General features: G+C 44.3%; 1 protein-coding gene across 1 annotated transcript; it reads right to left on the reverse strand.

The window, feature by feature from the left end:
* Positions 1-6,510: 6,510 nt before the first annotated feature.
* LOC120645677 lies at positions 6,511-10,041 on the reverse strand. The gene is made up of 4 exons (XM_039922439.1): positions 9,984-10,041; positions 8,214-8,307; positions 7,176-7,329; positions 6,511-6,894 (listed from the first exon to the last, which is right to left on the reverse strand). The coding sequence occupies exons 1-4, from the start codon at positions 10,039-10,041 to the stop codon at positions 6,511-6,513; spliced, it is 690 nt and encodes a 229-aa protein (XP_039778373.1).
* Between the last annotated feature and the right edge of the window lie 783 nt (positions 10,042-10,824).

Consider the following 10,824-nt stretch of genomic DNA (forward strand, 5'->3'; position numbering starts at 1 on the left):
GGATAAGTCAACTGCTTGACAGTTGACTGGTAGCACTATTTTACTTTATTATATTTTTAATATTTATTTATTTTTCGAGGAACTGGTAACCCGTTGGGCAGGAGCACAAACTTTTTAATTTTTTAATTAAGGAATGATCCAGTATTGAACATTCGTTGGTGAATATCTATGACTTTGTTCTGAGCAAAATTGAACTCCTGTATGGTTTTTGCGTTATTGTTAGTTCAAGAATTTACAAAGGACAGTTAGGGAATTTTCCCTGATGTGGTTTCTAAGAAAACACATCTAGGCATAAAACTAGAAGATTACATAAATATTTAGAATCTAACCCTTCAGCAGAGGAAAAAAAGACAAGAAAAATAAAAATAAAAATAAAGTATGAAAGACTAAGTTTCAAACTTCTTTTACGTCCTTACTGCTTCAACCTTGCTTTGGTCCTCATATAGTAATAAAATCTCCACACCAATTGTTTTCTTAGAAACTCTTGATGTAAGGATCGTCGATGATCCCCGAAGTGATGGTAGCAACATTCGGCAAAGCTGCCAAGACGACACCTCAAGGGAGGGAGCGATGCCACTGGCGCCGTCATGGTCCGACTAACAAGGCCAAGGTTTTCACCGGAAAGCACACCAAAGAGAAAGAAAAAGAGGAACAAATTATTCCTTCAAGAAGGTAAAACGACGCTCGAGAGCGTTGCCGTTATTGGTCTGCAACCAAGTCGCTTTTATCTTCCCCATTATAGATGGCAACGGGTAAAACCCACACGGATACTAACTTCACAGACCCGCACCCGCAAACCCAAACCCGTGCCCGCTACCCGTCACGGGTATAAAACAATACTCGTACCCACTATCTGTGGATACCCGCATACTCGCGGGTAAACCCGCGTACCCGCAAATTTTAGAAAATTAAGCATATAATCCAATTTTAACAACAACTTAAAATTAATATATATAGCAAACACAAAATCAAAATCAAACAAAAGTCATTGTCAACACAGTTCTAGGGATGAAATGAGTGAAACACTGATCTTTTATATACAACGGTAGTAGAGCCCGTATCTTTTATATACAAAATACCCATTGGGTTTAGAGTCATACCCGCGCCCGTGCCCGCGGGCATAAACCCAAACCCGAATCCGCGCCCAACGGGTTTAGTATGCGTGGGTACGCGGATATTATTTCATACCCGTTGCCATCCCTATTCCCCATTCCCTCCCCAGAATCATCACCGCCACTAGAAACAACAGCCACGAGGCCGAAGAGTATCACCACAACATGGATCGGGGTAGACCGCTGGCCGGACACCCGGCAATAGAGAGGGCGACTCCACCTAGGGGATGTCGGTCACTCGGCCAAACATGACGGCGGAGCACCAAGCCCCTGTGCCAGACCCGGGCACGGCTGCGACACACCCTGGCTGCTCCCCAGCCCCATGAACAGGGCAGGTAAAGCCGAATTGGCAGGGGCTGCGTGGATCCAGCCGCAGAAGAGGCAATGGCACACCTTGGCCACCCCCTACCCCCAACAAAAATGGCGGCAGTGGGGCGGGGAAAAACTAGTCAGGAGCACCGCAGATCCGACCGCCGGGAGGCAACAATGCACTAGGCCACGCCCGGCAAGCAAGTGCTGAAGGCCGTCGTCGACACACCCCTGAGCAAAGTATGTGTAGATCTGGGCTCAGGGGAAGTGGATCTGCAACCAGCAGCTGGTGGCTAGCGAGCAGGGGCAGTCGACGACCTAGGGATAGCGGGGGTGATAGTGGGGAGGAGCAAGGGGAGGGGAAGATATAGGAGGGGAGAACGCTAGACACCATAGCCACGGTCGGTAGCCGGCGACGGCAACGGCAACGGCTGCTGGAGCATGGTTTGATGGGGAGGGGCGGGGGCTAACCGCGTGGTCGCCCTGGCAAGCGACCCAGGGTCTCTCTTTCCAAGTCAACGGGAGGTAACACAGCTATTCCCTTGAGCCTTTGAACTAGAAAATTTAACAGACGACTAGTCACGCTACAACGCTCGCTTGTCGGTCCAAACCACTCGCCACCCACCTCCACACTAGACCGGCAATTCTTCAACCATTTCTCGACCGTTAGTTATCAAGTCAACCTCTTAAAGGTCCAAAACACACAACCTAATTCCTAACCTGAACTCTAATGTCTACATAAAAGGAGGTGCAGCATAAGAAGCCAACAACCACGTTGGAGAATAAGATAGCACCAATCTCCTCGCAACATCTAATGATAAAGAACTCAGCAGGGGCGGATTCAACGGTGCGTCTGGAGGGGCTAGAGCCCCTCCTATCGCCATTGGACCCATAGAGCCACTACTACAGAATAATTTTCACCGTCGGCCCTAAACTTATTTTCACTGCTAGTTTAGGTGCCGGCGGTGAAAATACCCATTTTCATTGCCGGCTTTTGAACCAACAGTGAAAGTATGTTATTACCGCCGGTCCGTAATAGGGCCGGCGGTGAAAATTATGTTACCGCTGCCAGCCAGTGGTGAAAATAGGTTATCACCGCCGGTCCGTAACACGGGCCGGCGGTGATAATTATTCCCTGTTACATATTCCTGCACCATTATCAAAACTAAATCATATTTCAATAATTTCATACAATTCACATGGGTATATAATTGTCGCAAATCATTCTCATAATAAGTACATCAAATCTCACATAGTAAATATAATTCACTCTCACAAAGAGTCACGCGTTCATAAACAGTTTGCAAACCAAAAGTTCCTACACTGATTACGAATCACAATTCTTTACATCAAACATAATCCATGCCATGAATCATATATAATACGACTATGATGCAAAAAACTTTTAAAAAAATACTTCAACCTGGATAAGGCAGAACTCTGCATCCGGATTCACTACATGGTCAGTGAGAAAGCCTGCAAGCTCCTGTTGAAGTCAACGATATCACTTAGTAGCAACACTAAAGTTCGAAGCTCTCCACGCTGCAGCAAAGAATGAGAACAGAAAGAATGTATACACATATATTAGAGATAATAATCAAGTTTTCCTAAACTCTGCAACAAAGAATGAGATTCGAGAAAATGTATTAAATACTAAATATAACTAACCAGATCTTTACTGGCAGACATAGCATCTCCGATGTGGATGTCAATAAAATGCATCACATAGAACCCACAATAATCATTGCCCGGCCCAAAGGCTGCCTTAGGATATATTTGACATCAGATATAATGAAATCCTTCCATATATACTTTGTATTTTTTTACTGTACTTCGTAAATGCCCTATATGACAATAAGAATAACGAATATAACTTGATGTGTGTAGCTAGCGAATATATAATAATGAAAGCTAAGATTGATTGTCTATATTTACTTGTTTAACATGTCGATGCAAGGCTCAATTAAATCATGACTCAATGTTTTGGAATCGTAAACGTGGATCTTGCTCTTGACTAGGTTGATCGCAATAAGAATATGATGGTTACTATGTTTAGAATGTCCAACCTGAATATTACTGTTATGATTGTTAAACCGAAAAATTAGGAGTTTTTTCTTAAAGAAGGGAAATATAAAGGAGTTGGGATACACGTACAGATGATTGTAGGGCAGAAGAATCCATTTCTTATTTTACATACCAGAGACAAGCAAGAACATAAAAATGGATACCATTATCACTATCAGTCCTTTAAGAATCGGTGGTGAAAATGGTGGTGGTAATAGTGTATGTAGTAGTGAGCCCCCCAAAGCTCCTCCTACATTTTTTGTCATGTATGCATTGCGAGGAGAGGCTAAAGTTGTCTAGAGATGGAAAACATCCCTCTTAACAATTATCCTGGATCGACCACCGAAATTCAGCATATATATTTTTTACAACTTAAGGGGGTGTTTGGATCCATGTGCTAATGCCCCAAAGTGCTAAAGTTTAGCATTATCCTATCTAAACATGAGTGCTAATAGGGTGGGCTAAACTTTAGCCAAAATTTAAAAACTTTAGTAAAAGTATAAGTGCTAATAGATGCTAAAATTTAACACTTAACTTTAGTCCATCCAAACATGCTCAAATCTTTTGGTTGATTTGTAGCGAAACTCGTTACCAAATTTCATTTTCTTGACAGATCAATGCGCTTCAGTACAAACTATAGCGTCAATCCGACAGCAAATAAGTATCAAAAAAAAAAAAATCCGACAGCAAACCAGTCCATTCGGAGTCCGAGTCTCGACTGTCATAGTCCGAAGTCCGAACTCAACTGGGAGTCTCGCAAAGCCGCAACCCTCTTCCGGCTTTGCCCTATACAACTTGCCTGTCTCTCTCTCGATCGACGACTTGCCTCGATCTGCATCGATCAATCACTCTCTCTCGGTGACACGGCGAGTCGGAGACCATGGACGAGGAGCGCATGACCTCGCAAGACGGCAGCAAGAGGGCGTTGTCAGTGGAGAAGCCCGCAGTGTCCGCGCCGCCGCCGCCTGTGCCGACGTCGGGCGACGGCGTGTTCGACGTTGACCCCGCCGCCCTGTTCGACGCAGTCGTTCTTGCCCTGCCGTCGTCGTTCGGTGGCGGGCTGGAGGACGAATACCCGGTTATTCTTGGCGATGAAGAGGAAGAACTCGCCGGCGTGTACGACGACGACGACGACATCGAGCTGGAAGGGAACGACGAGCCGGTCATCAGGTTCTGGAACGGCGAGGCAGCCGGGAGTCATAACGACATGGTGGCGCGGACTGTGACGTTCCTCGGTCAGCCGGCGCGGTTCGCCTCCTACCAGGACGAGGGCATGGCCGCCTTCATGCGCCTCGCCGCCGCAGAGGCACCACCGCCGGCCGGACAGGATGCCGCCGCCGCCGCCGGGGTGATCGTCGTGCACTACCGCTACTACCGCTTCTCGGTGCCCCGGAGCGGGGGGCGCGGCGTCGAGGCGCCCGATTACGGGACGGACCTGCACCACGTCCGGTACCTCGTCCCGCTCCCCGCCGTCGTCGCCGACCCGGCGAGCTCGCTGCGGCTCGTCGGCGCCTCGCTGGCCGGCGACGTCTACCCCTACCGCTCCCACGCGCAGCTCCAGGCCCTGTGGTCGGGCCTGCTCGCGGCGGCGCCGGTGCGCGTCCCGCTCCCGCCGCGGGCCACCGTGCTCGTGGTCACCGTCGACGTGGGCGTTCTCCGGAGCGGGGACCGCACGCCGGAGCGCATGGAGTGCGTGCGCTCGGCGCTCGCGGAGAAAGCGCGCGAGGCCGACGCGTCGCCCGTGGCCTGCGGCCACGAGCAGCACCTGCCGGCGCCGGTGCGCTGCGACGACGAGCTGGGCGGGGTCGCCGCCGCTCGGCCAGCGAAGCGGAAGAGGTTGGACGCCGTCGCCGGGGAGGTGTGCGCCATCTGCCACGAGGTGCTAGAGCAGCAGGTCCTCGCGGCGTGGCCCCGGTGCTCCCACGTCTTCCACGGCAGGTGCTTGGAGCAGCTCCTTGCCACGGTGCGGCATCGCTGCCCTTTGTGCAGGAGTACACTGTCAGTCAAAGGCATGCATGTTTGATTGATTGATCCAAAGCATGATGTGTTGTGTGCTGTAGCAGTATCATATTCTAACCCCCCCCCCCCCCCCCCCCCCCCGCGAAAGAATTATCCTGGATCCGCCACTGCTTGTGCTGCCGGCTCACATGTACTACGAAAGCAAGCAATGAATTCTGACTGTGTTGTTCTGTTACGTTCAGAATTTGATGAGCTATATGCAGTGGGGCACCTTCACACTAACCATGCACTCGGACACGCGGTCGATCACACTAGCCATATGATGCTAAATATTTTATGGCTATTATTAGTGTCTAGAAATGATCCAGAAGCTATGATAACAGAGATGAAAAATGAAGCTGTCTTGTTTGATTCTGGTACAGTGGTACAATTTTGAATTGCAGTGCTGTGCCTATTGCCTTTACTTTGTACAGACTGAGGCACTGGGCTCGAGTGATTGCCTAAGTCTCACTTAAGTGGGATTAGTAATACTCTTGGTTCCGGGTAACTCCGATCCAGTTTTCATAAGCTGCATTTGTGCTTGAAGATGATTTGCATATATATGTTCATGAGCAGCATAACTGGCTCATGGAAAGAATCAGGGTTGCTATATCTATTGTTACCCACCATTTTATTTGTGGCATTGTTGTGTATCGAAATTGGCTTTGCAAAATTTATATTAATTACTTTACACCCAGTTGCACTTTGCATCATTTTAGGTTGATATGTGCTTTGGTTTCAGTCTAAATGGGCGCGTGGACATGCATTTGCTTGACTGCTTGTAGACTTAGCTTGTATGTAGTGGTTAACATTTTTTTTTCGCGACCGTGCCTTAGCACATTTTATCGTTAACATTTATGTCAATTGTACTTCTGTCTTGATGCGTTACTAGATTTAACATGCGGTGTTTTCGTTGCTTGAACAAAATGCTAGCTCTTTTTGCTCGAATTATAGATCAAAGCAAGCATTTGTATGTTGCACTTGCAGGTACACAATTGACAGAACAGAAGACATGACAAAATTGACTTCAAATAATGTCTGGTTGGCACAGCTTACAGGGCTCAAGCACCTTGAGGCAAACATTTGAGGGTACTTTCCCAATAATATACCTTCTGATAGCCTCGAGAGATCTGTGGGCTTCTGCGAGAGCATCCTTACTCATTGTGAAGCATTTATGAATCATAGCGAAATTCCTCTCATCATCACGGGTTGTATCCAATGTGAGGCACTTTAGCGAAGACGCATTCTCAAGAATGTGACTTGTTAGCTCAACCAAGCCCTTGGAGGAACAAAAGCCTGTTATTTTAACCTTCCTAAGGCAGTCATGCCGGCATTCTAACTGTCTAATATCCTTTGGATGTCCATCAGATTCTGCAAGAATTGAATCGTGCCTCAAGCCATCCTGCTTTAACTGCACAATATATATCAACTATTGTAGTTATTGACGTGTAACTGACACAAAAGTATTCCATACACTCTTAGCAATTGCAACCTTCCGCGGCACATATATTTTCTTTCTTATTATATATATATTGTGTTGCCCATGTACTAATATGCATGTTTTATGTAAAAACCAAAAGTGTGTGAGAAAAATTAAATGAATAAAGCTGATCATCACCAATTAATAAGCTAACTAGCCATAAATATGATTTTATCATACAATAGGGCTCATGAAGATAAATAGCAACTTACACGCAGCACAAACGATTCCAAGGCAGGAGAAGCGTTGATAAATGAAATCAGTGAAAAGAAATCATAGCTGGGGGGAAATATCAGGTTTCCCGAAAGCAAGATGTCCAGGTACTTGAGGTGGAGGAATTTTCCAGGCGCCATCGGAGTATCGACTGTCTACATACATAACAAAAGGTCACCAGGATTAATAACCATACTCCAAGTTATTAGAAGTACCTTACACACATGTACCCCTAGCTATTAAAACAAATACTAATTCAAACTCCCAAGAAACATACAGACTCAGCACACATACCTCAGTATGAGACGACAGGGTAAGCAATACAACATTTGGCGCAATGGATGGCAGCTTGGTAACGATGGAGGAAACCAAGCATATATATGTATGTCCCTCGCTTGCAACTAGTCGCCAAAGCGATTTTGTACCGGAGCCCCTCCATAATGAAAAGTAGATAGCTTTGGAGCATTGATCTCAATAGCCTGTAATATTTTGCATCCCAATACCCTTAGGAGACTGAGCTTGGATAGAGTAGAAGGTATCTCTAAGCGAACTATCTCATTGCAGGAGAAGAGTTCTAATTTCTCCAGAGCAAAAGAACTGGAGAGCAAGTGTCCCAATTCCTCCTCGTTGACGAGGACCGAATGCAGGAACACATGTGCCAGCCTTCTCAAACAACCAAATGTCTCTGTGGGGCGAAAAGCGCAGCTAAAAAGGCGAAGAGATTGGATACGCGATCCTGTTTCATCACCGGATAGAAGTGCACAAGGGAAATTGTACTGTCTTCATGCGTAAAGATAGTTCTAGGGCAAGTTCTTTGATACCAGAGTTGATGGCAAGCTGAATCCAACTGTCAAGACAATGAGCATCAATATTGGCACGAGGGTAAAGTTGAAGTCTAAACGTCTCCATCCCAATGCCTGAATGGTTCTTAAGAATGCGGTCAACTGTATTTGAGAAATAACCCGACGTCTCATCGTTGAAACCCAATTTCGTGCCATTCAACCCAAGGGTTTTGACATTGAATATGAGGTTAGGATAGTGTCTCCAAGAAAGTAAAAATCTGCGAGACGCACAAGCAGCACGGGCAGCATCTTGCAGAGGGACTAGGGAATATATATGATTCAACAGGTCCTGCAAAAACATGGTTGTAATGTTCAAACTTTGAGAACAATCGTAAAATGCAGCTGACACTAGCTAAAAAGGTTAGGTGGATTATAGGAAGACGTAGGTGATGTACTATATCGCCCTCTTAAAATGTTATAAAATAAAATAGAAAGATTGCACTTTCTCTATTCCAAAAGAGTCTAGAGAAAAAATAATAGATGAGACAAATAAAAGGACCATATGGATTATTAACATGTCTTTGCATCAAGACCTTCTTTATACAGAATTTATTTGTCAAATGAAGTGGAAGGAGAAGCAAATTCTTTTGGCTTTCTCTTTTTAGCAGTGTTTCTTAATTCCTTTTAGTGGCAGGTATATAGAAGCTATGGCTATGCTACTACAGTGATGCGATATTTCTCATGTACCCTACCAATGGTGAAAGGAGCTGCTCCCTCCGTTCCAGATTATAATTCGTTTTACTTTTTTATTTCAAATTTGACTACTCGTTTTATTCAAAAATTTGTGCAAAATATCACTTCTTTTGTTGTGGTTTGTTTTATTAATAAAGTTCTTCAAAAATAATTAAAATTTAACTATATTTGTATAGATTTTTTTGAATAAGACGAGTGATCAAATTTGGATCAAAAAGTCAAACGAAATATGATTTGGAACAAAGGGAGTAGCATTTATATCCTACAGAGCATAACTGTCGATATTTATATACATCTGGAAGCCTGTCAACCAAGGCTTCTTCTGCACCTCGAGAAATATTGGCACCTTGGTTCGGGCAGGGCACGCTATTATTAATTACTTTAGTTGACGATGAAGGTCTTGATGCATCGCCTGCTGGTTATATTAGCGGCAAACCCTAAATAAAGGCCGGATAGGATCCCAGGCAGCAAAAGATTAGAGATCGACAACTTTTTAATTTGTGATTCAAATTTGACACGCGCGAGAAGAGAACAACTGTCGTGACAAGATTTAGGCTGAATTCTATCAGTTTCTGAACATTACTCCCTTCGTTTCAAATTATAGATTGCTTGACTTTTTTGACCTCAAATTTGAACACTCGTCTTATTCAAAAATTTGTGCAAAATATCGCTTCTTTTATTGTGGGTTATCTTCAAGAATGAGTTAAATTTGGCAATATTTTCACAATTTTTTTAGATAAGACGAGTCGTCAAATTTAGAATAAAAAAGTCAAACAAATTACAATTTGAAACGAATGCAGTAGGTTTTAGAACCCTAAATAGCTAGGTTATTATCGATCAGCACCATGATTAAATTCCGGCAATGAACATGGAGTACGTTGTGTTGTTTTTCAATTGTATTAAGGCCATGTTTAGTTCCCACCGCATAAACCCTGTAAACGCAAAAAAACATCACATCGAATGTTTCGACACATGTATGGAGTACTAAATGAAGTCTATTTATAAATTTTTTTTGCATGGATGGGCTGTAAATCGCGAGATGAATCTAATGAGCCTACTTAATCTATAATTTGCAACAGTGATGCTACAGTAATCACCCGCTAATTATGGATTAATTAGCATCATTAGATTCATCTCGTGATTTACAACCCATCTGTGCAAAAAATTTTGTAAATAGACTTCATTTAGTATATCAAATTAGCAAGATTCTTTCGCGAAATTTTTTTGCGTTTAAGGGCCTAATTGGAATCGATCTTAGGGGGGGGGGCGTACCTGCTGTACGGAGCTGCAACCGCTGCTGCGTCCGGCACAAGGAGCTCTGGAATTCCATGGCGCTCGCTCCGAGATTCATCCCAAGGATCGGATCCGTAGAGACCGCGCGCGGCGTGTAATCCCTCCGTTTTTAGACGGTTTGCCTTCCTTTTTTTTTTCAAACATCCGAATCGATCGCGCTTGGCAACAAGCGAGTCCGATTTTATTTGTTTCTTGGCCACGTCGGAAACGAGACGCTATGATCAGCGCCTCATGCTCGGACCTCGCAAATCTTTGTTTAGCGCGTAGTACTACGCGTCGTCAACGCTTTTGTTTGTTTTCTTCTTTTTTCTGATAATAATGTTCTACAAGATTATTACTAGCTTTCAAGCGGTAATGTTCTACAAGATTATTACTAGCTTTCAAGCGGGATTTATACAACACTAGCAAAAGTGCCCGTGTGTTGCAACGGAATAACGTTGTATAACGGAATAACGTTGTATAAATATATTATCATTGCCCTGTACTTATAAAAAGATCTAAAACTCAGAGATTATCCCGTCAAAATATATCACCAATTTTATTTTGAATAATTTAAAATGTCACAACCATTACATAGAAGCATTGTTATTGTTATATCCACGGAAGGAGTTCAATCAAGTATGCCTTCTGCTCACAAGAAACACATCCTTTTCTTTTGAAACTGAACACAACCTGGAGGAAACACAGCTCCACTTCTCAATCTCCTTTTTTTTTTTCTGAACATTTACTTTTCAATCTCCTTCTGCTGCTTCTTACTGACATATCACCTTTTTGCTAGTATAGACTATAGTTACCTTTTCTAGTCAGGCCATTCGGGGCC

Source organism: Panicum virgatum, chromosome 8K (genome assembly GCF_016808335.1).
Source record: "Panicum virgatum strain AP13 chromosome 8K, P.virgatum_v5, whole genome shotgun sequence".
Lineage (NCBI taxonomy): Eukaryota > Viridiplantae > Streptophyta > Magnoliopsida > Poales > Poaceae > Panicum > Panicum virgatum.

Bases quoted from the DNA above. Each gene is read 5' to 3' on its own strand.
- LOC120645677 (XM_039922439.1), bottom strand. From the start codon at position 10,041: ATGGAATTCCAGAGCTCCTTGTGCCGGACGCAGCAGCGGTTGCAGCTC. The intron at 8,308-9,983 runs GTACGCCCCCCC...ATGTTTTTGCAG, and splicing joins GTTGCAGCTCCGTACAGCAG to GACCTGTTGAATCATATATA. The intron at 7,330-8,213 runs ATCCTAACCTCA...ATGTATGTAGAC, and splicing joins TTTACTTTCTTGGAGACACT to AGTCGATACTCCGATGGCGC.